We start from the raw sequence: 25229 nt of genomic DNA, 5'->3' as shown, positions 1-25229 counted from the left end.
TGTGGTTTAGTGACAGTGTAAATGAATAGACAGCATGTGTGAGGAAGTAGAGGTAAAAAGTTCAAGATGAGGAAGACATATGGCCTTCATCCCTATGGACCACTGTATAGGAATGAAGGCAGTGGGTTGATCAGCATTGATAACATGCAGCTGTGGCCTTGCCTCAGCGGCAGTGGGTTGATTGACATGGATGATGTGCAGCTGTAGCTTGTTCCTGCTACGTAGTTAAATAGCCCTGAGGAGTGTAGGTGAGGGAGTCAGGTGGAGGGGTCTGGTCTGGCTTCTGAAGGAAGGTGATGCAGCATAGACAGTAGAATCTGACCAATGGTAAAGCCTTGTTGCAGCCTGCTAGCTTGCTTGTGCTGCAGCAGACCACCAGGAGGGTGAGGATGGCCACCCAAGGGAGATTGTGTGTGGGCAGTGGAGGCTGTTGTGTGTGATGTGAATACTTTGTGTAAGCACTGCCTATTCTAGGAAATGTATGGAGTGTTGATGCAACTGTGTGTGGATAAAGGAGTAACTTGGGAGCCAGTGTGTGAGCTGTGGGGCACCGTCCCCTGTGCCCCATGAATGGGTACCTGCCCCAGGTTCCTGACTGTGATAGAAAGCTTAGAAATAACTAGATTAATAGGATATGGAAAACTTAGAATAGTTAAAATTCTCATTGTGTGTACAAAATGAAGTTTCACAGTGTGACTTTGCAGATGAGGTGAGGAGCTCACAGTATGACTTTGCAAATGAGGCCTGGCCCTGGGGCCCTTTGTACTGATAAGGTGGACCTGGCATGCTCTGTGTGCCAATAAGAAGACACTGGTATGTGAACATCTGTGCCTGGAGATAGGAAAACTGGATCTGTCCTGTTTTGTGGTCTGGAAGAAACTCAAGACAAGACTAAGTCTGTGCAGAGAGTGAAGGTGAAAAGCTCAGAGTGAGGGAGACTACTAAGCCTTCACCCTCGACTCCCATGACAATGCACAAGTGCAAATGGAAGGAAACTAATGATAATGACTTCTTGGTAGACTAGTTATCCTAACTCAACCTATTCTCGGGCATCTATTGACTATGTATGAATGTATACTTTAAATCAGATGTGCACAAAGAAGTTGGGGCAGCAGGTGCTTTTGGAATTATCCACCCTGATGCCTGCTGGTGAATTAAACATACCTGCCTTGTAACCTATCCTGAGTTAGAGAGTTCAATTCCACACGTCAGCTGCTCGGGAAGCAGCTTCTTACAGCTTCAGGGGGGCCGGGCAGGAGCCCGGCGGTGCCACCCGGGCTATAAGCCGGGCTCCGCACCAGCCTCCCCGTTTCCTCGGCCCCCCCGCCCTGGCTGGCAGGTCACCCGCATTCCTCCCCGCTCCTGCCGCTGCCCAGCGCCGCCCTCGGCCGGGGGCCGCTGCCTGCAGCTGCCGAGTGCGGTGCGCCGGGCCGGGGGAGCGGGGCCCGCAGCCAGCGGGGAGCGCCCACCGCGCCGCCGGCAGGGCCGCCCAGGCCGCCATCGGCCGCCCCCGCGGGGCTCGGCCTTGCCCCGGGAGGGAGCCGTCCCCGTGGTAACGCGGCCCCCCGGGGAGGGAGCGCGTGCGGCGGGCCTGCGCGGCAGCGGGCTGGCGCAGGCGATGGGCCGGCGGGGGCGCGGGCAGCCCGGCAGCGGCAAGGCAGCGGCCCGGCTCGGCACATGGCGGCTGCGGCTCCGCCGGCCCCGGGCCCTGGCCTGCGGCACCGCCTCGCCCCGTCGGGCGCCGCCCTCGCCGCGCAGCCGGCCGGCCCTGCGGCAGCGGCCTGCGCTCGCCTGCCGGGGCGGGGGGGTCCGGGGGCGGCGGCGGGGCGGGCCCGGGAGGCGGGGCGCGGGCGGCGGGGCCGGCAGTCACCCGGCGAGCCCCTGGGGGCCGGCCCCGGGGAGCGGCTGCGGCGGGGGACCGCGGCCGGCTGAGGTGAGGGGCCCCGGTGGGGGGGCTGGCAGGCGGGGGTCCCGCTCAGGCTCCCGCCGGCCGCACGCCCGGGCTGCCGGGTCGGGGCCGGGGTTTGGGTCGGGGCCGGGGCCGGGCCGGGGCGGCCGCGCCGCGGTGGGGCCCTCTCCCGCAGCGGGGCTGGGTGCGGGCGGCTCCGGCAGCAGCCCCGGCCCCGACCCTGGGCTCGGGCGGCCCCAGGGGGCGCTGCCAGCGGCCGCCCTGCCAGCGCTGGGGGGATAATGACAATAAAAGATAAAATTATAAAAAAGAAAAAAATTAGATAAAAATAAAAAATGAATAAAACAAAACAAAAAATATGAAAAATAGTAATAAACGTTCACAAAAATTTAAACGTTAAAAAGAATGAAACAAAAAATAATAAAAGTAATACAATTTAAAACATTAAAAATAATTTGAAAAGTAATTAAAAACAAAATACTGGGCGTGAGAGCTTGGAGACTGTTTATGAAGATGCCACCGGGTTGAATTTTATTTCTAACCTTGGGCAAAGTGAGCCGGGCAGTAAGGAGGACCGAAGCTGAGGGGGGTAATGCTTAGTGATAAGGTGCAGAGAATTCAAAGGCAGAGGACTGGAGTTAAAAAAACTTTAAATATTTTTTAAAAAAATCCGTGGATCACTGTAGAAACAAGATTAATTTTAGTATGGAGTCTTAACTGATAGGTTATTTTGTGTCACTGTAAGCAATCCACCAAAATACCGGTTGTTACTAAAAATTGTGTCTGTGTGTATATATTTATGGGGATTTTCCTGTATTGCTTTCAAGGTTACCCTTGGCCTTTTGCATGGATGGCTTCAGGGGATGCTCCAAGAATAAGGTGAGAATCCAGGGGGCTTTTTTGGCATAATTGTGTGCTGCCATTATATAAAACATGAACCGGATCGGTTATTCAGGGATGGCAAACCTGGAAGTGCCTTGAGGCCTTTAGCAGAAAACTCCAGTCCTGCGCACAGAATGCTTCAGAACTTGGTGCAGACAGAAACCCTGGAGGGGTTGAGCAGCAGTAAGCGGGGGTCGCCCCCACAGCTGCCTTTGGTGCAGGCAATCACCTTTATCGATTTTCAGTGTCCTGTGCTCTGCAGTGACTGGAAGAGAATTCTCAGCAACAAAACTGGAAATTCCCCTTTTCTCTAATGTGTTTGTTTCTGTTCCTCAAGTGGTCATGTATGGCCTTAAATCGGTGTTTTAATGTATTTAGGTGTATGCGTTACCAGTTAGTGTTTAAAATCCGAGTTGATGTTTTATACAAAGTTAATACTTTGCATTAGCGCAGAGCTGTTCCAGCAAAGCTGCCTTCTTGTTGCATTTTGTCAGTTTGATGCTTTTGCTTTAATGGACATCTTGCTCTTTCAGTGCTTGCTCATCAGTCCGAAATACAACCTCTGTAATTCTCAGCAAAGCATTTGGATTTATAATCCCTATAATCCTTGTGAAGCGATTTCATGTGCGGTCTGTTTTGAGACTGTCCTAGTTATACCAGTAATACATTTCAGTTTTCTAGTCTATGTTCATTTAATGAATGATTTAATTAGCTAATTTAGATATTTAATGTATCATTATGTTTCATTTAAATTTATGCAGCTCTCTTTATGTAGTCTTAATAAATAGTGTAACTTCTCAGTTATACTATTTATAGAAAGTTACACAGAATTTATCTAATCATTTGATTATGTTGCTGTGCTTGGTAAATGGTAATATGAGTAACGCTGCTTTGAGAATATTGGGTTTGAAGAGATTGGTGTCTTTTGCCTGTCTCTCCTTGCCATCTGCTGCCTGTTTCCAAGTTTAGAGCTTCTCCTGCAGGAACAGGTACTCTTCTTGCTTGTGAAATGACTGTCTCAAAATTGTCAAAATTCCCTCTAGAAAAGAAGGAAGATGCCAGTGTCAAACTGAACAAGCATTAAAGCTGTGAGAACTGTTTGTCAACGGCTGCCAAGTCTACAATTTTATAATGGGTCAGCTATCAAGCAACCTCAAAAACTGTATCTCATGAAAGTTATATTTTATTGAAAACATGACTATTATTACATCTTATTTTTTTTAAAAAAAAATCACCAAACCCAAACCCCAACACCTTGCATTCTTCCCAGAAGTTTGTTTTTTACCATTAGAGCTGCATAGAACAACAGGATGTAAAAGGAATGTTTTAGGTGGTTTTTTTTGTTGTTGTTTTAATCAAAAAGCCAACGGGGAGGATGTAGTCTAATGTTACAGAAAAATTCTGCAGTTCAATTTTAGTGCTTTCAGCTGTTAGATATCACCTGTTTAACTGATAGGGTTTACTGTTTTTTTTCCCCTCTGTCCAGCAGAGAATGGGAGAAAGTATCTTGTATCTTACTTTGGGCCTTAGTCTTCTGTAACAACTTAATGGAATCTCTAATCAGGTAAACAGGGAGATGTCTAAACCCACAAGTTTCTGCTAGAAGTCTTGGGCTCATGGTTGCTGGATGGTGACAGTGTGGCCTAATGGAGAAATAGGGTGGGTGGGTGGGTTTTTTGATTGCCAGAAAGAAATCTTACTCTTATTTTGATTATTTTTTGTTTGTTTGTTTCAAATACAGGTGAGACTGGTTCTATGATTAGGGTTTTGCCTTGAAATACCTTAGAGAATTAAGTGACATAATAGTACTGTTCAGATTAATGCCACAAAAATCAGTTTTAACAGTTCTATTGTACCCGTTGTTGCTGCGCAAAGTTCTGCCGTTTATGTACTTTCAATGTCGAACTTAACTTTGCTTCTAATAACCTTCTGGGGACTTAATATAATTTTTGTAAATGCATCTGCAGTAATGAAGTGGAAGTCAATTGAATCCTCTTGCGCACTACTGAGACGAAATGACATTCACGTTTGTGGTGATTGGAAGTCATGGCAGCGTCTAACATGGGAGGGAAGGACACGGACGGACAATGTGGCGTGACTCGTGCAGACTGCAGATCTTCTGCCTGCTTATGGCAGTGCTGGCTGTCGTGGTGCTGGTCCATAACTTTTTTCAGTTAGAGGTAAGTGGAGCCTGTTTCTTCTCCAACAGGACTTGAGCAGCGTTATTCCTCTTTGAGTGTAAGGTTAGAGTTGGGACTGGCAGCATTTAGCTACAACTTGAAATTGCAGAAAGTTCAGACTGGAAGGGATATCTGGAGGTATTTAATCCAACACCCTCCTCAATGGGCTAACTGCAAAGTTAGCTTGGATTGCGCAGGGTATTGCTGAGCTGCGTTTTGATGGTCTTCGAGGGCGGTCAGATTTCACAGCCTGACTGGGCAGCCTGTTGCTGTGCTGCATCCCTCTGGTAGGGAAGAACATTTCTCTCATGTGCAGGTGGAAGTTACCTCTTGTCCTTTTAATACATACTTCTGACTCTAGTTGCTCTGTAACTCCCCTTTAGGTAGCAAAAGGACTGCAGTTAGATCCCCTCATGGTCTTCTCCAGTCTTTTGTTTTTTTTTAAAAAAAGGTCAGATTCCCTTAGCGTCTCCGTTCTGTCATGTAATCCGGCCCCCTAATCATCTTGGGGGCTCTTAGCTGGACTCTCCACTATGATTCTGGTATGGGGTGTCCAAAAACCAGACACAGTGTTCTAGGTATGCCTTCACCAAGGTCAAGCTGAGGGGAATTACCACTGTGCTCGATCAGCTGGTTATGCTCTTGTTAATTCCTTGCCACAACGCTATGCTGCTGACACATGGGCAGTTTGCTGTCCACTGGCACCCGTAGGTCTGTTTCTGCAAAGCGGTTAGCTGGCCTCCAGCCTGTACTGATGCAACTTCTCTTTCCTTTTTCCTTCTGCTGTGTCTGACTTGCATATTTATTTCTTCATTTTCCATACTATGCTACTGCAGAGGTGCTTTCAAACTGCCTTAGTCAGTAACGCCAGCGTAAAGTCAAGGCAGATAAAACCAGCGAGGATGTGCTGCAGGGAGCTTTGGAGGCTGACCCTGCCCACTGGCTGCCTGCCTGGTCAGGCTGTCCGGTGCGGCATTTGGTGGGTGAGCATAATAATGCTTAGCCTAATACCTCATTAAATTATAGCGATCTTTTATCTATGTTAACCAATCAGTAATTGTTTTATGCTTTTAAGTTGTATGTGTCCTGTTTGCAGAGACTTTTTTTGTTGGTTTTTTTTTTCCCCCTCCTGGCTAGTGACGCCCAAATGAAATGACCCACATTTACAAATCCCCTCTCACCCCCAAAAAGATCTAATTGAATTGGAGGAGATTCAGGTAAGGGTTAGGAAGATGTTTGAAAGGTCTGAAGTCACAAGTGACTCGGGATCAATAACTAAAGAATCAGTGTTTGTTACCTATTTCAGTACTAGTGGAGACATTAAATAAAATGCAGTTGCTGAATTCAAAGGGAGCAGGGGCGGCTTTTTATAGACTGCAGCAAAGCTGCAGAGGTCCTTGCAGTAAGACTGTGTAGCTGCATTCAAAAAGTCTGGATGAATTCGTAGAAGAAAAACCCATTGGGGTACTAAATCTTAAATATGTCAACCCTGGTGTTTAAGAAGTCTTTAAGCCATAAAGTGCTAGAAACTGGATTAAGTTTTCAGGAGGAAATATCACAACATGTTTGGCATGTATTCTTTTCCTGCGTACCTGCTGTTGAAAGCGGCTGGAAATCAAAATACTGTGTTTGATGGACGTTTGGTTTGAGTTAGCATGACCACTTTTGTATAACATAGAAGACAGCTTTTCTTTTGTTGTCTCTTTCAGGGATTTTTTTGGTCTTAGAGAAAAGGGCTCTGGCAGAGCTTCAAGTGTGAAGTGAAAAGTGCAACATGGGTGGTTGCTCTGTGCTGCTGCTTGCCACTATTCCTGAGAAGTATCTGTGTGGCTTTGTTGATGTTTACCTATCTGATATTCCAAAGGCAGTTAAGTATTGTGTTGCTGGTAAATCTTTATGCTGTAATATGCAACTTTAACCCTTTTGTGGTCTTCTCTGAATGGAACTGCTCTGGTACTGGTCTCTGTCTTTGTCATAGCTTCCCTGGCAGTCTAATACAGGTATCTGTGCTGATTCTTTTCAGTCAGAGATCAAAGCCAGAAAGTCTTAGAGAGCTTTCATGGAACATCTGTAACCAAATCTGTTCAGGCTCTGGAAGGAGGGCTTATCGTTGGTGACTGTTTAAATAAATGCATTAGACAGGCTTCTGATCCCCAGATCATCTAATCTAGCCGGTTAAAGCTAAAGAGCTCAGGCAGTTATCAGCTAGTCCCTAGCTAGCTTTCCAGCTCTTTCCTGTTAGGATTTTACTTTTTTGTAGTTTAGAACTGTTTAGGTTGGAAAAGGTCATAACCTTTAAAAGTCCAACCCAGTGCTGCCAAGCCCACCATTAAACCGTGTTCCTGAATACCACATCTACACATCTTCTAAATACTCCCAGGGTGGTGACTTGGCCACATCCCTGGGCACCCTTTCAGTGAAGACATTTTTCCTAATATCCGTCTAAACCTCCCCCGGTGCAATTTGAGGCTATTTCCTCTTGTCCTATGGCTTGTTACTTGGGGAAGGGGCTGACTCCCCCCTCGATACCACCTGTCAGGTGGCTGTAGGGAGCAATAAGGTCCCCCCTGAGCCCCTTTCTCTCCAGGCTGAACACCCCTGGCTCCCTCAACTGCTCCTCATGAGACTTGTCCTCCAGCTCCTTCCCCAGCCCCGCTGCCCATCTCCGGACATGCTCCAGTATCTCCATGTCTTTCTTGTGGTGAGGGGCTCAAAACTGAGCCCAGGATTTGAGGTGCAGCCTCACCAGTCGTGTTGCAGGCTTCCCTTTTGAATTCTTAAGTTATTAATGATACCCTCTCAACAGCCCTACCCATGTCATAATTTTACTTTTCTTACCTTGTTTTTGAAAATAAATAATCAAACTGTCCACAAAATATTTGATAGCCTGCTAATTGTTTAATTTAGTTTTTGGTATGGAGTAACTCCTCCCTTGAGGTCCACAGCTGACCACTACATTATAGTACCAGAAAAAAAGGGTTTTTTATTTTCTTATATATATATATTCTTTTTTTTTTTTTTTTTTTTTTTTTTTTTTTTTTTTTTGCAAACACAGCCAGATGGATAAAATGTTCAATAATTTTCCACAAAGTATCAGGTTGTTGCCGAGGAACAACATCATGCCTTTAGGATATGGGAGAGTTTGTATGTTTGTACCAATTGCCTTTAGAGCAACAGAACCACTTTGGGTTTGGTTGTGAGAATTCTTCTATTTAAGCACTTGGAAATGATGGTGTATGGGGAGAGGGGAAGTTTCTTGCAAGGACGAAGGAATGGTATGTGGAATCAAACAGCTGGAACTGAACAAAAGAACTATATAACAAAGTGGCTTTTTTTTTTTCTTTATTCTTGCTGCTAAATTGCAGGTGCCTACAAAAGATAACTGCATCATCATCTTCGGGCTATTGCTGGAACATTTGTCTGTCAGGTGATGGCTTTTTAGGTTTGGCTTTGACATTTAGAGTAACTTAGCACCCACACGGTGCCGTGAGACTGTAAAGACAGTGAACTGATCTCATGTCTTAGGCAACAAATAGGGATAAAGTACCTAGAGTGTAAATTTACTGAAAATAAGATGGCTGACATTAGAGTAATCAGTGTTTGTTCAGGTTCAAATATTGTCTGCAGCATAAATTGAGACTCTGTTGGGCAAACAGGAATTCTTTTCTCCCCCATGCCTGCCTCCTGGGAATCTCCTCTGATGTTTCCTGTACGGATGCAGGTTTACAGCAATTGTTCCGAATGTACTAGGCCAAGCTAAGAGCTACAGCTGGTGGAAGATTCTGGGCTTTGAGGTGGAGTTCCACCTTTTCAGCAGCAATTGAAATACCCAACAAACAAAACCTCTTGGGAACTGCAACTCAAAATCAAGACACCTTGAGTGGTATATATATGGAAATAAGCAAAGCAGGACAAGTATTATTCAATGTGGAGACTGTATTAAAAATGAAGAGTCTGTGTCATAAAGGAAGAGGACTCTTGAGAAACGTTCTTTATCTGCCCTACTTAAATTCTATTTTGTTTTGATTACTAACTAGAGTAGAGAGCCTGAAGTTCTGCATGGGCTCGGTATGACTTCTTCATGTACAGGACCCAGAGAGATTTGGAAATGCCAGTGAGAGACGGGGGTAGGAAATGGCGAGGGGACAGACTAAGGTATCAGTCTGCCTCAGGGCAAACCCGGAGTGTCCGCAGCGGTAGGAGAACTGGAGCATGCGTTTGGAGGTGAGCCTGGGGAAGCACTTAAGAAAAGAAGATGGTTTGGAAAGCTTTCCTATTCTGGTAAAAGATCTTTGGTATATTAGACTCTGATGCTTTCCCTGCCTTAACTAGGAAAAGGAATCTCTGTAATATTTTCTCCTGTAAGTAGCCTATGTGCTGTAGTTTACTTTTACACACAAACTTGTAATTCTGCAATAATACATGGTCCTGTTTGGGCTTGGGAGAGGACTGTAAAGATGAACAAGGATGTTAGAGAAAGAATGGTCCTTCAGGATGTTGAAGAAGCTCTGGTTTTACCTTCATAGAGATTTCCCCCCACCCCCCAGCCTTGAAGATTGGCCAAGGGGATATCTGTGGTATGGTTAGTTCTGCTTGATGGGTCATAATCTGGAGATGCTGGAGCTGAAGTGACAGTGCTCATCCGGGACCTCAGCTGCAGTGAAGAGCTTTGGCCTTGCGCTTTGCTAAAAAGGCTGTGTGGGTGGACTGTTTTAGAGAGATCTGCTCTGGTTTCTGAATATGAGTTTGTGGGCTGGTGTTCTCTGCACATTTTCCCACTGGAAGACATAGGTATGCCCTTGGAGAGACTGCAGGAAGGCTAGCTAGGCCATGAATGACATCTGCACCTCTGACAGAAAGGCTGGATTAAAAATCCAGAAGAAATGTAGAGAAGGTTAAAAACAGTGATAGGTCTGGTTTCAAGGCCTTCTTAGATAGCCATCTCTCTTCTTCATTTGAAAGGATGAGGTTTTTTTCCTGTGCCACCCACACCGACCTAAAGTACGGACCACTGAAGAACCAGTGAAAATAAAGAAACTTTCTCTTGAGGAGCTTACCCTGAACACAAGAATTAATCAAGTACACATATTCTTCATGATCAGCCCTTCTTAGGAAAATGCTTAAATATTTTTGCTGACTGAGAGATGGTCACCAGCTTGTTGGGTGCATCAAAATATATAGCTAACTTTAAAAAGTACTTCTGTGCACTATTTACTGTGTTATGTATATGCATAAGCAAGTGAAATGAAGAAGTTGTGAAGGTATCCAAAAATAGAAACTTGGCTTAATTCAAGGATGCATGTAGGCAAGATTTAAAGAAGTGTGCCTGAGATTCATTCTCAGCTTTGCCTGAACTTTACTGGATTAATAAAAGTGATATGCTGTGGTACATTTGTGTTTTTGCTTGCTGTGACGGAAAATAGAAATAATTATGAATTATCTCAGATGGCCTTCAGGGAAAATCTGTTAAACCCCGGTTGGATGTGTAAAACAGAAGCAAACCTTCTATTGTGGTAATAACATTTTGTCTATCTGTGGATACATGGCAATTCACGTTTTATAGTTATAATGTAACAATTTGCAATTTCAGGTTTTACAGTTAACATGGATCTAAAACAGAGAAGATACTATGTATCCATCCTACATCCTAGTGTGCTTATTATCCTCTCACCCTTGGCTGATCAAAACCAACTTCTTAAGTAACGGGCTTCAAAATCCCATGCATTTCTATTGCTTGCTAGGTTTACCTTTCTTCTAAAAAAATACATTGAATTTCTGTGAAATGACTTGAATATACTGGCAAAATCAAATGAAATGTTCTGGGGTGGGGGGAAACTACTTTAGTAGGTATATGTACTCTAGGTGGTATTTTAATGGATTAAGATAGGTTTATAGCCATAAATTAGGCTTTAATGTAAGCACTGGGTATTTTATGACATTGCTGAGCAGTTAATTATGGGGAAAGTAAATGGAAAACACAAGGATATTGGTAAGTACAATGATCTTTTAAAAAATTGCAGATGTGTAGTATTGACTTTATAGCAACCTTTCAGATCTAAACTAGCATATTCGCTGACGCCATGTGAATGGTACATTATATAATTTTAGTCTTTGCTTGAAAAATGAGTTTGCTTCACTATGAAGTAAAAGTATGGATAAGTTCTCTACATGACCTGATAATTAAGTACTCATTGCTGATTTTTTGCATATTTGAGCTGTAAGTTTGGATTTGCTGATTAGAAATCCAACAGGTAGCTCTGGCATCTTAGATTGCTGCATTTTTAAATTTCCCTAATGCAAACCTGCAAAATTGTGTGATGTCATGAAGAAGATGGTATCTCTGCGGTTGCCTACCAGTTCATTAATCCATTGCCCCTGAAGCATTCCTTTTTATTCCATTTATTCCAATCTGTGCTTTACAGGGAAACGCAGACTTCTCTTGAAGGCGTGTGCGAGGGGTGCATCAGCTTCATCTGCAGTGTAACATCTCAGAGAAACCCTATTTCCTTGCATCATGTTGGGTTGCCATTAGACCTCATTGTGCTCAAAGGCTAAAATGTTACTACAGTAAAAAAATTAAACATGATTATTACTTAATCATACAACCTTTTGTAATTCTTTTCACTTTGCTGGTATTCACAGAATACACTGGTAGCCAGAATGCTGCCATGGGAAATATTGGACCTGATTTCTGTAAAAGCCTCTTTGCCAGAGCAGAGTAACCACAGGTTGCGTGCCTGTTGCTGTAGAAAGACCGTGGTCAGAGTAATAGATTTGTGTCTTCTAGTGAAGCTGCTTCATTTGGTCAGCTTCAAAGCTCTGTAAAAAGCAAAGCCCAATTCTTGGGATCATTTCCTGACAAAGCTTCTGTTATTCACAGCGTTTCATGTAACGGCACAATTTCAGGTAATCTTTTTCCTCCTCAGCACCTGGATGATGACACGGTTTCAGGGTCAAATTGGATAACGGAAAACAATGTCCAGCATTCTCTGTCACAGACAACCAAAACTACCAGGAAGCCTTACTGTGGCTATAAGCAGCAGACTTTGTCCAAAAGAGACCAGGCGGAACAGGAATCGTTGCTTGCTGCAATACAGTGGCCCAAACCCCCTGACGGCAAAATTGCCTTTGTACAGAGCACTGATCCCACACATAGCGACTTTGTGATTGTGAAACCCAGTGGGTTCTTCAAGGTGGGTGATCAGTTAGAGGTACTCGTTCGCATGAAGGATTTCCAAGGAAAACCCAAGCAGTATGGCGGAGACTACTTACAGGCACGAATTCACTCTCCTCTGCTGAAAGCTGGAGCAACAGGAAGGATTGTAGATTGCCAGAACGGCCTCTACAAAGTCTTCTTTACCTTACTTTGGCCAGGAGAGGTCAAAGTTTCCGTGTCACTTGTCCATCCGAGCGAAGCAATCCAAGTCCTCCTGCGTTTACGAGAAGAAAGGCCAGACAGGGTCTACTTCAAAAGCTCATTCAAGTCTGGGAGGTATTCGGAAACCACAGAGTGCAATGTTTGCTTGTCTGGAGATCTCCCGGTCTGTAACTTCACAGATCTCTACACGGGTGAGCCGTGGTTCTGCTATAAGCCTCGAAAACTGCCCTGTGCCAGCCGAATCAGCCATGCCAAGGGTGGATATCAGAAAGGTCTTCTGACACAAGAGGAAAGCCTCTTTTTCCAAAGGTATGTTGTTAAATCTATATGTACTCAGTGAAATAATTTTTTTTTTTTTTAAAAGACAATTGTTAGGTTATGGGTGGAATATGACGGATTGCCTTAGAGGAGGTGTGCATCTGCAGGAGCAGGTGTTTGATGTCAGTTGTTGAATAGTCTCTTCCCCTCTGTTCAGCCATGCAGGAGCACAGGACTCTTAAACTGAAGAAACTTGGAGTGTAGTTCTCTCTGTGCTTTGAATTCAATACTGGTGCGCCTGCTAAAAGTCACAAGAGCATGCTGTCTAAATCTGGTTGTGGTTTGGGGGTCTGTTTCCTCATTTTCTGTTTCCACACCTATGTTTGCAATACCAATAATGATGCTTTGAGATGTATTTTTGGCCAAATCTGAACTACATAAAAAAGCTCCAGGCTTTAGGTCTATTTTTGCACAAAATATCAATTCCTTTTATCCTCAGTAAAAGTCATCATACATGTGATGCAATGCCTTCCTTGTTGCTCAGTACGACTTTCAAATCTTAGGAATAATTTTAAGTCCTTAATTAAGAAGAAAACACATGGTAGAGCAAACTGCTGAGCAATACCTTTGCAAGTGGAAATGATCCCTGCATGTTTGTATGAAGTGTAAAAGCAGATTAGTTTCACAGTTGTCTTTTTCTTCTGCATTCAGCATTTTAAAAGAAAACAACAAACTTCTCTTAGTGCGTGGATAGATGGAAAGATCTGCTTCTGTATGTACGTACCCTCAGCTGAAATCAGACAAAGTTAGCTGCTGCGCAGTGTCAGAATTGTGGTTGTAGGCTACTGCCTTGTTCAAAGAAGAGGTTGAAGGAAAGTGTTTCTGCAGTATGTCTACTGAAGGCTTAAATTAGGAAAGATTTTAGAGCAGCAGCTCCAAATAGTTTAATTAGGAAAGTATGTGTGCATGTTTGTAACTGAAGAGCAGAAATCAAAAGTAAATACCAGTGGAGTTGGGATTTGGCTACTCCTTACCAAGTTTGTAAGTGGGTCTTTAGATTTTTTGTGCCTCAGGCAGTTCACCTGTAAAATGTGGCTGAGGCTGATTCGTGATGTTTCCAAAAAGGAGTGGGAAATTTTATTGTGTTTTGTTTTCTTCTTTTTTTTTTTTTTCATTCAGCTCTGAGATCCTCAACTGAAATGGCTCATAGAAATTCCAAGTAATTTATTTCTTAAATGATGAAAAACATTAGACAGATTCTCTTTAAAACAGCAATGAGGGACAGAATGAGAGTCTAGTATTAAACCTCTGCACCTGGGACAGCTGTGCGGGAGTGGTAGTGGCCAACACAAAATGATCAGGATTCACCGACATCCACGAACGAGTACTTCTGAGCTCTCGCGGTGTTTAGGGGGATGAGCTTTGTTCCTGTATTCAGGACATCGCTGTCCGACTGAAGGACCTTATTGCTGGGGAGCTGTGACGTGGGCTGGCCCTTGGCCAGTGCCGCTGTCTCCCCAGAGGCAGGGCATGCTGCACTGGCCTCGCCTAGGGCTGGAGCTGCTGGTGGTGATGCCGGGCTGCCGGGGCTGGCCTTGCCTGGAGCTGGAGCTGCTGCGGATGGCCTCGCCTAAAGCTGGAGCTGCCGGTGGTGATGCCTGGCTGCTGCCAGTTCCGCCGTGTGCTGCCAGGCAGGCTGTGGCACTGTTGTGGCTGAAGGCTGTGGCTGCCTCCACAGAGGTGTGTACTGAGACAGGCTGTTTTGCTGATTGACTGGATACCAAGCAGAAATGAATTCCAAGTCAAATACATGAATAAATGCAGTTTATTATATTACGCTGTAATAGAGGAAAAGTAGCATGCAGTATGATAAAAGGAAACAGCACTAGTTATTATGCACAATATGATAAAAGAGCAGTAGGAGCAAAGCATCAAATCATTACTGCAACGCGTTACAGAGACTAAGGAAAGGAGACATCACCAGTTAGCACCTTCACATCACGCAGGCCCACCCTTCGGCTGGGACCACTGTTGCAGGCAGTGCCAGGAGTCTCTCGGGAACTGGGAGAATTCCTATGCGGTGCGTCTGCCCATAGGGGAGGCTTCTGGCCCACCTTGATACTCAGTGAAAAACAAAAATAGTTTACACTATTGTAAACAAATATAGTTTACGCTTGTTTATATTATAAACAAATATAGTTTACACTATTACCTAGTGTATGTAAACTTCTGTGTTTCAGCTAAGTGCAGGCATGCACAGTCCCATGCCTCGCAGGGTTCGCACACGCCGCACGCCTGCGCGCGGTGCCCTTACCACTGTGACACAGTGACACAGCTGCGTGCCGTGTTGCTGTCTGGATGGCCCTGCTTGTAGCCAGCTTGTTCAGGGGGCTCAGGACAAACACCACCTGCTCATTAAAGCTGAGCAACCTGAGCTCATTGTCCAAGTTAAACGGTCCCTGATCAAAGACAAAGACTTTCTCATAAGCAGTCATCGATTTAATACGTTTCCACCGCACAAGCACCGACCGAGCGCTGGCAGGGCCGGGAGCAGCATGCCCTTTTGGTGCTCTGTCTCCTGGCGGCGGTATGTGCTCCGCAAGCCGGGTGCTTCCCATCTCTGTGGGAGACCCCCAAGCTCCCTGCAGAGCTCCGAGAGCTTGGCAGCTCTGCCTGGCTCCGGGCCAGCTGAACTGGGTGCCGGGTCTGTGTCCCGGTGGGGGCAGAGTTTGGATTCTGATGCGGAATAGTAATAGTGGTCCTGAGGAAACTAACACAGAATGAATTCAGCTATAGGAACTAAAGTAAAAAGTTCTTAGGGCAAGTCCTATGTACTTATTTGAAGTGGATTAAGAAAAAAGGGGATTAATATTACCTTCAAAGTTCACAGTGAATTTTACAAATAAAATTATTATTATTATTTTTTGTTCAAGCGATGTGAATATCAAAAAGCCAATACTGTCCAGTGGACCTGATTCAGTGATTGTAAAGCCCAAGGTATTTACAGGTAAAGTGAACTTTTTAAGATTCTTGTTTTTAATTCATCATTAAAGTCATAAAAGAACAACAGGCATGAGGTAATAATTGATTTGTTTGTTTTTGTAGCATGGAATAGAAATTAACTTTTAAATTTGTATTGAGAAGATGAAGGTTTTTTGGGTGTTAGCTGTAGTATAAGTTCACTACTAAGAGCAAGATTGTCTAAAATTACATATATAAATGAGTTTTTTTGGCAAAAAATAGTTACAAAAAGAGTTTGTTCTCTTGCCAAAAGTGTCTTTTTTTCCCCCAGCATTTACTCAGAGATGTAAAACATCTTACAGTAACTGCTCGCCAAAACCTCAAGTTCATGGAGTAAAACCAGCTGTATGGCCTTTCTTAATTTCTTTCTTTGTTGAAGAATTTTGTGTAACAGATTTTGATAATTTCATTGAAGTATTGCTATCATTTGTGTTACCACAGGATGTCAGCACCTGCAGTTGTGGACCAGAACAGAGTTGTTCTGTACCCTGTCTAAAAACCAGAATAAAGAGACAGTCCGTACTAATTGAACATAGAGGTTTTATCTTGTTTGTCATATCCACATGCATGCTTTTTATGCCTCTGAAAAGCCTGCATAAAATGTGATACATAGAGAAATACTTCTTAATTGAAAGCATTTCAGATGTGGTCTTGTGTAAGATGTTGGAGACTTTAACGTGTAGAGTTCCTGACCTGAGTAGTAACGTCTTAACAGAACGCAGCCTACAGCATTTCTTGTGCTTAGATTTGCTGTTCACTGAAAAAAAGTGAGTGCTGCTATCAGGCCAGCAGCACTTGCCTCCTTTCTTTCTCCAGATCATTTAGATGACAGGTTTTTTGTTGCTTGTTTTATCTTATGTATTTCCTTGCAGAAACTGCTGCAAATTTGAAATTTAATTGTATAACCCTTCCTTCAGGAGTTACGGATGATCAAAGCCTGCTTGCATTTCCTGAGGATTAATGCTGGGTTAGAAGGGGTTGATAGGAACAGCACAGTATTCCTCAGGGAAATTCCTGCTAAGCAGAACTGTCTCTGAATAAATGAACTTAATACATTGGTATAATGTTCATGGAGGTATGGATTTGTTAGGAGTGATGGCACACTTAAATTTATTTTCTGCTGTTGCTGTCTTTGCACATACCCTTTTTTTTGGGGGGGGGGTAAATGTAGATCAAGCTGATTTTTAAAACTATTTTTCTCAAATACAAGCTTCTACTTCTGTTCTTGGTTTGTAACTATTCAGATTGGAGCTTTCACTCTCTTCTACTAAATCCAAAAGTAATGGCTTTGTGAATTCTGGAGCAAAACTGGTATGGTACTATATGCAGGTTTGAAATGCTGGTGTTGGGTTTAGTGGGAGGCACCAAAAAGTTGTTCTAGTACCATTTTCTTATATATATGTGTAGCCTAAAAAACAATTTAAAAGGTAAAAAAAGGTAAAAAGGAAATGTTTTTACATCAAAACTTAAGAAACAAACGAACTGAAGTTGTGAATTCACAATATGAATTAGTCTTTAATTACATGGCCATACAGAGGGTTTTTTCCTTTTCTTTCTAAGATTCCTGTTTCATGTATATTGGATGGGTCAACATTACTAGTTGTTTTCTTTTTTTTTTTCTTTTTTTTTTTTCCTTCATTGCCCCTGTTGCCGGATTTAAACAGTCATCCAAAGATAAGATTTTTTGATTGCTTTTCCTGTGGTACTCACAGTTTTACAGTCTTTGTGTCATACAAACATAATAGTGGTTTGCTTTTTACAGTGCCCCTGTGAGGTCTAAGGAGGTTAAGATCTACTAATGCAAGACACGGAGAATATTGTATAATAACAGTGAGGCCAAAAATGCCTGTTAGGAATGGGCATTCAAAGATGGTCATAGTTTCTTTTTTGGAGTGTTTAGAGTTTGGTTACACCTGTGTTGTCCAGGATGCTTCTGGGCCCTGGAATTCTGCTGCCTGTGCTTCTGCGTAGCCAGGCTGGTCTCTGGCACGGTTTTGGCCATGGCACTGTGTGCTTTCCCAAAGAGCTGCAAGCTGGGACAGGGCAGGGGCCGTTCTTGACAGGCAGTCTGCCTGCAAGAGTGGTTAAACAGCTGGATGTGTCTGTGCCCAGCTGGTGTTTGTGCTGGGGAGCAGCTCTGTGCTTGCTCAGGTTGGGTGTTTGAATGCTCGCGTGGTGAAGGGGGAACTGCTAACCACCCACGGAACTGCCACGTACTGGTTACTGGTGTTGCGCTGGATACTAAGAGAAATACGTCTGTGACTGACATAACCACGAGGTTGCAGCTTCTCTTCCTGTAACTTCCAGCCCTTGCCCGCAAGGTGTCAGGCAGTTTTTGCAAGCAAAATAAGCGTCCTACAGAGCAGAGCTTCCCTGGGGTAGTCTGATGGCCCTTCAAGGGGCTGCCTACCCCAGGCAGTAAAAGGGGAGGGGGCTAGGGAGCAGAGAGAAAGTGTGAGACCCATGGCGTTAGACTCCCATAATTCATACATTCAAAGGGGACGTATAAAACTCTCAGTCACAGCTTTAGTTCTGGCATTTCCTAGCTCTGGAGTCCTCATGATTCCGACTTCACGCTTCCAGCCCGTGTAGCTGGAGCAGGCATGTCGGGGTGTGCGTGCTAATCCATAGATGGATTTTTTTTATTATTATTATTATTATTTTTTGGAGTGGTGTCAGGTTGTGACCTTGCAGTCGGTGGTGTCCTGCCAGGCTGCAGCGGTGGGGTGATGCTGTGGGGCTGTGCCCAAGTGGCGCAGGGGCTCTGCTGGTGGGAGGCTGGGCGCTGGGGGGGGGCAGCGCACTTTGGCAGGGCAGGTGCAGGGGCTGGCAGGGCTGGGGATCCTGGTGTCCCTCCCAGCTGGGGGGAGAAGGGGCTCTGCTGAGCTTTCTGCCTGTGCTTCTCTCTACCTTTTGCAAGCATCCACAATTTAGCACTTCTGTCTAAGTATGGAAGATGTCAGATACTTACTGTGTTTTACTTTATCGTCAGAGATACCATTTAATTTAAATCAGGTTGAACTATAGCTGTTCAGCCAGCTCTGTCAGTAGTTGCAGGTTTCTGCTGCAGAAATAGGGGGTGCAATACTTGGGCTGACAGAAGTGTGATGCGTGGAGCTTTTGAATCTATGCATTACATCATACTCTTTCGCTTTAAACTAGGGATGATGTTCATACATCACTGGCTATATGTCCACAGAGGTCATGGAGGCTGGTTTTGTTGTATGTTAATTTCAAATAATTTTTCTCTTCCAGATTCAAGCAGTATGGACAGAGCTGAAGATCCCACGGTTTCCCCTTCTGGTTATTACCATGAAGACCAGTGGAGGTCCAGAATACACTGGATCCATCATTTTAACAAGTCAGATGATATAACCAAATGCTTACAAGGAAAAGTAATCCACTTGTTTGGAGACTCCACAATAAGGCAGTGGTTTGAATATCTGACAGCATTTGTCCCAGGTTATTTATTTATTTTTTAAATTTGATTTTGTCCTTAAAGACTTTTGCAAAGCTTTAGATCTCACATCTTGGACACAGAACTGATGTTACTGAATGGCAGTGACAAAACAAAGGAAGAGGAAAGACAAAGCATCATTGGAAGTGCTGGCAGAAAGGCAGTTAGTCAAATGTTTGAGCAGACACTGGGAAGACGTGGGCCTTGGAAACGGGGCCACGAGGTATCTGCAGGGTTGTCCTTGTGAAACGTTTCACCAGTGAGGACCGCTGCTGTGGCTGTGAGTTAAGGTGGCCACCCTGGGAAGCAAAGCCACATCAGGTGCCCATGTAAGGCCTTGCAGCATCCCAGTCACATGAATGACTGGGGAATCAATTAGCAAATGACTTCTGTTACTGTTGGTTGGGTTTGGGCCCTTTCTTCTATTAACTTAAATAACAGAATTTCAGTAGCCAATTAGATACTCCTCCTGCACCCCTTCCCCCTAAAGCAGTTAATGTGTTGGAACACAGACTTTGAGACTCCTTAATGAGGAGTTGGAGTCATCTTTGAATTTAACAGAGTCCTAAAGCTGCCAGAAGGATTCTCAAAAGGGCAATCAGAATGAAGACTGAAAGAGTGTGTTTGGAATATTTCTTTTTTTATGAGAGAGAAGAAAATAGTTTGGGAAACTTGGAAAAGGCATTGACAGCCTTGTGAAGTTGAAGTGTGCTGTTTTGCAGATTTCGGCACCTATAACCTCTGCTCTGAAATACTGCATGTATGGCGCTCATCTTCTGTTTAATTTTAGAGTTCTTAGCATTATGTTCAGATTTCCTTATCTGCTGCTACTTTTGCATTGTGGTCTTAGTGTCGTGTTGACAATTTTAATCTCTTACACCGTCTTTCGCTAATGCTTGCTCTTGATTTTTCAGATCTGGTGGAATTTAACTTGGGGAGTCCAAAGAACGTGGGCCCTTTCATGTCTGTGGACCTGAAGCACAATATTCTACTGAAGTTCCGCTGTCATGGGCCACCCATTCGCTTTTCAACGGTCTTTAGCAGTGAGCTGCGCTACATTGCCAATGAACTGAATGGCATAGTGGGTGGGCGAAACACGGTGATAGCCATAACGATATGGTCCCACTTCAGCACTTTCCCTGTGGAAGTGTATATCCGGCGGCTGAGGAACATTCGGAGATCAATTATTCAGCTGCTGGATCGCAGCCCCAAGACTTTAATCATCATCAGGACTGCTAACGTTCAGGAGCTGGGGCCAGAAGTGAGCCTCTTTAACAGTGACTGGTATTCCTTTCAGCTTGATTCTGTCATGAGGAAAATGTTCTCAGGAATTCCTGTGCACTTTGTGGATGCTTGGGAGATGTCTCTGGCTCATTACTTGCCACATAACTTGCACCCAAAAGAAGTCATTGTTAAGAATCAAATAGATGCATTTTTATCTTATGTGTGCCCTCTGCAAACTTAGCACAAGTGGGTATCCCGACATCATCTTTCGCTATAGCTGAGGTAAAGTTGCTCTTTGTCAGAGCTGTCAAATGATGCTGGGTGGTGGAGAAGGACTCTGGTTATTGTACTTGCCTGCAGTGTAAGTGGGGTGGCCTTAACTCTGCGTGGCTGTGAAGGGTGGCAAAGAGGAGCTGACTGTTCAGGCCGTACGTATCGTCCTGCAAGGCTGACTCCTTTCAACCTTAGTGTTCATACCTGAGATTATTAGACAGCACCTTATATTAAATAGGCAGGATTCAATAAGAAATCATGCAGGTTATTAGCTTTACTAGTTGGCTGCACTGTATGCTTAACTTAATCCATATGACACTGATGCTGTTGCCAGGTTCTGGCTGCTTAGAACTGTGTGGGAAACCTGGGAAAGATTTTTGGGAGCAGTCTTTCTTTCAGTGCTCCAGAGTTTGAGGGACATCCCCTCCAGTCGTATGTCAGAGAAGTACAGTGTCTGTTTTTGTTTCAAAGTCCTAATGAGAAACATGAAGGAAGTGCACCAGAATCATTAATATCAGTCAAGGAAGCACAATTAAGATACCTGTAGTATTAAGTCATCATCAATTTGCTGAAATGCAATAGAGCACCCTAGTTAGGCACCCTTGATGTTTACAGATGGCTGCTAAATGATAGTATTTTAGTTTGGTTTCCTCTACTACTGAATCTCTTCTGAGCTTTGATAACACAGTCTACTACTTGATTTACCTGTAATGGAGAAATGTGTATATTGTGACCTTAGTGAAGACACTGTCTCAGGCAGTGCCTGCAAGTTCAGGTTGCAGGCTCGCCTGCTTGAAGCATTTACTAATGAAAGTGTTTCCCTTCCCTGTAAGATAAAGCTATTCCGTTATGCTCCTGCAAAGCTGGACTTCTGGTAAATACTGCTGTACATCATTCACACGTTGTGTCTGTATGGAGAAGCCAAGTGACCTCAATGGGCTTGACGATGTTTGGCAATGCGTAACAGTGACTGGTACGCGGTAGTGTCAAGGCCATGCAACGATCCCCCTTCCAGTGTTTGGCAGTTTCATCATTTATTCGTGAGCTTTGCTGCTGCCAATACAAAAGGTCAAAAAAATCATTCCCCAAAGCCACGCACGCCCAGGGCTGCCCTCTGTACCGATGGTATTTGCGGCTGTGCTGGTGTGGGAGCTGCTGGATCTTGGGCCTCTTGGCATGGCGTCTTCTGCTGCTAACTTGATTGAGCCCATCTATAGTTTCTAGTAGTAGTGCTTTGGAAACAAGCTTTGGCTAAACTCAGCCCCCAAATTAAACAGCAGAGAAGCGTTCCATGTTGCCTTATTTCTGGTCCCACTCAGGCCAAAGGTTTCTTTACCAGGGGCTTTACAGAGAAATATGTGCAAACAGTAGTGGAGCGCTTCTGGAGCTGCTCATCATGCTTAAGGGGAATGCTGAAGTTGAGTCTTTGTGAGCAAACAGAGAGGATTGACAAGGTAGGCTGCACAGTGGAATAATTGAAATGCCTTCGTCTTAGAAACGTTTTACTCTGCCAGGTTTGCTGCTACGTTAGGAGGATTTTGCTCTTAACTGCTGGAGGCCCCAGAGAGCTAATGCTGCCAGTTACAGGAATGGGGTGGGTTTTTTTGGTGATTTTTTAAATTATTATTTTAAACTGAGAACTGCTTTAAAACAAATGTAAATGCTTTTAGTATGTAAAAGCTGTCAGTAGCATCAATCTATAAACTTACCAATTCTGAAATGTTTAAAAAGGACAGGAGGAGTGGCATACACTGAAATGGCATTCTTTCTCAGCTTTTCAAGTTGGAATTAAGGCGGTCCAGGTTGCCAATTCCTATGGACAGCTGCATCGTGTGGTGTCTGCCTGTACATTAGCTTTAGGTAACTATTTCTTACTTTAATGTGTTAATGGGAATTTATCCTCTGCTAAAAAGAGACCACACCAATTCAGCTCTGGGAAGGTAAGCCACCACAATGCAAAGTGACCTTTCATCTTTTCCTGGTGTGTTTTTTAAAATACATAGAGTATAAGGCTTTCATCCTGAATAACAAATCTATCCAAATAATGTTAATGAAAATAAGACTTCAGACTTTTACTTTGAAGGAAACCACTTAATTTGTGGCCTAACCATTTGGTTTTCCTCACCAAGCCATACCCTGTGTGGAAGCGCCGTGGGGGCATGGTTCCCTGCATGCTGTGGTGCCCTTTGGCAGCAGCCTTGCATCGTGCTTAGCTAACCAGGGCGGCGAGAGGAGCGTGGGGTTCTGAACGTTTTGGCAATTCAGGGAAAGAGAACGGGACTGTTGCTAGCAAAGCACTCTCATCTTCTGGTAGAGCCTCTCCCATTCAGATTAATTACTGTATTCGTTATTTTATATCAATTTTTTAATAACAGATTAACTATCTTTTAGGTAATGAACTTGAGGGAAATTGCTGGCTGATTTGGAATGAGGATCAATATTTCATTTCTTTGGCTCTGGGAGGAGAAAGGGAGAAACTGAGGATTTGCTCATGTTCTAAGGTGAAGACTGGGGACACTATGCTTTTGTATGTCATTCAGTTGAACGATAAATGAGTTTTCATTTCTGTTCTCGTCTTGTTACCAGTTGCACCAGTTGTGTATGTATTGTCTATGGAAACATAGAAGCAATAAAGTATTTTTTAAATCAGTTTCTTTAAACGTTTAAGCATCTGAATGGGTTTTAATAGGTACTTAGGTTAAGAGGTTGGTTATTTTTCAAGTCACTTAATATGAAACAGGACTGGAAAGGAATTACTTAGTTGTCAGTTAAATATCTGCCTTTACACGTAAAAAGTGATTTCACCATTTTTTGAAGCCCTGTCTTCCTTTTTCTTTCCATTTTTTTCACTTGAAGGGAAGAAATTGTATCACTTTTTGTATTTTGATTCTTGGCCTGAGCCTTCTGATTATTAACTTTTCAATACAGAGATTTCTTTTTCCTTTTTAATTTCTTAATTCAAAATCCAGCTCACTCAAATCCCAGTGAAAAAGACTGTATTTCTATGGTGTTTATCAGAAGATTTCAGAGCAATTTATTTATAAAATAAGTAAACCCCATCTTACATTAGACTGATATTCGACAGTGTACCTGACATTTTGAGAAACTTGTTTCTCGTATATATCATGTTAGGCTGATTTCTTTGTTCTGGAAATTTAATAAAACCATTAGTAGAACTGTTGCTGAAAAGAGAGGCTAAAAAGCAGAAGTTTTCCTTTCTGCAAGTTTTCCACTTCTAATTTCACCTGCTGTGCAGCGCTGTTGCAGCTCTGCTTTACAAGAATCAAATTGTCCCTTTGCTTTGTTTTACTTGTTAGGGGTAAGCATTCATAAGTGGGAACTTCTTTAGTAAAAGGATCTGTATGACTTTTTATGTACCACAGGTGACAGCTCCATGTGCGTGTGACAAAAGCGAAGATGTGAAGCTGTCTGCTGGGAAGGGCGAGGGTGTCAGGGTCTGCTTTGGCTTGGCCACAGCTGTGTGGGTTAAAACATTGTTTCACTCACCACCGTTTAAGTAACAGCAAAAAACCTCAATCACAAATGCACATTTAATTTGCAAAGCACTTACTCCTTAAGTCCAGATCCCTTTGTGCTTCGTCGCTGCCAGTATGTGTTTGGGCTGTTTGGAAGGCTTCTGTCACCTGCCGGTTGCAGCGGAGGGCTCGATCCGCGTGTTAGGGGAAGAACTTGGTCTCAAAGGTTCTTCTTCTATTCCATGTGTATTATTGAAATCCTTGTGAAACAAAGAAGGCTCTAGTGTCTTTCATTTCCCTATGTGATCAGAAAAATGATTTAAATAGCCAAAAAGCTCAAAGAATAAAAAGTTAGTAATAGAGCAAGTTTACCTAACCTATTTCATCTGATTCAGTCTGTTTATCTTTTTTGCTTTAACTCCCCCTACTTTATATTTTCACAGATGCATAGGAGTTCCCTTGGTTTGACCTGTTAGGTTTTTATGCTGTATGTTGGGTAGAACCTTCACACTACGGTTTGTAGACTGAAATCACTTAAAGTGATATTTATCTTTTTTTTTTTTTCCTGATGATGTGTATCCAGAGGGGAGTGATCCGTGCGAGCGGTACGCACCCGCACGAGACCTGGTGCGGTGGCATGCTGACGCTCCCCACTGTTGGTGCAGGGGCCTGGTGCGTAGCAAAGGCTGGTACGTGGCCTTGGCTTCCTCCTTCGGGGGCTTGTGCAATGCGACAGGCCCACAGGACATCCTTGAGCTCACGCGTTTAAAACTGCAGTGTGGGGAAGGGAGGGCGTGCAGCGCGGTCCTGGCTTTGCCAGCTGCCTTGGAGGGAGGCTGCCGCCAGGATTTGCACCCGGGAGAGCAGCGAGCAGGGTGCATCGCCCCGTGTGTCGACACCCTGTGCGTATCTGGCCAAACCAGCCTGTCTGACTGGGAAAGATCCCTGAGCTACAGCTTCCTGGGCACTGGCAGGGAGCGCTGCTGCAGCATGGCTGGTGTTGGCTCTGTTCCTCTGTTCCCCCTCGCTCGATGGTGGCTGCTGCGGGGACAGCGGCATCAGTGCGACCCAGGGTGCTGCCCCTGGGCTCAGCCAGAGAAAGCCGGGCTCGTGCCCTGGCCTGGGCCACGCTACCTGCAAGCCACGAGGTGACAGGTGCTTACAGCCAGCG

The 25229-nt window shown here is 44.2% G+C and overlaps 1 protein-coding gene across 4 annotated transcripts; it reads left to right on the top strand.

The window, feature by feature from the left end:
• The first annotated feature begins 392 nt into the window (after nt 1-392).
• Nucleotides 393-23232, top strand: NXPE3 (neurexophilin and PC-esterase domain family member 3). 4 transcript variants are annotated; one of them, XM_080376028.1, is made up of 8 exons: nt 393-1933; nt 2737-2788; nt 4759-4971; nt 6681-6838; nt 11898-12658; nt 15541-15614; nt 18884-19090; nt 20000-23232. In XM_080376028.1, the coding sequence occupies exons 4-8, from the start codon at nt 6746-6748 to the stop codon at nt 20548-20550; spliced, it is 1686 nt and encodes a 561-aa protein (XP_080232154.1). In that variant the 5' UTR covers nt 393-1933; nt 2737-2788; nt 4759-4971; nt 6681-6745; the 3' UTR covers nt 20551-23232. The 4 variants fall into 4 exon arrangements, with proteins under 4 accessions (XP_080232154.1, XP_080232152.1, XP_080232153.1 ...); XM_080376026.1 differs by lacking the exon at nt 6681-6838 and having other exon boundaries at nt 721-1933; XM_080376027.1 differs by lacking the exons at nt 2737-2788; nt 6681-6838 and having other exon boundaries at nt 721-1933.
• Nucleotides 23233-25229: the final 1997 nt, after the last annotated feature.

The sequence above is a fragment of the Falco punctatus genome (genome assembly GCF_963210335.1).
Source record: "Falco punctatus genome assembly, chromosome: 2".
Taxonomy (NCBI): Eukaryota; Metazoa; Chordata; class Aves; order Falconiformes; family Falconidae; genus Falco; species Falco punctatus.
Note: the sequence above shows the minus strand (reverse complement) of the source record. Positions and strands in the feature narration are given on the sequence as shown.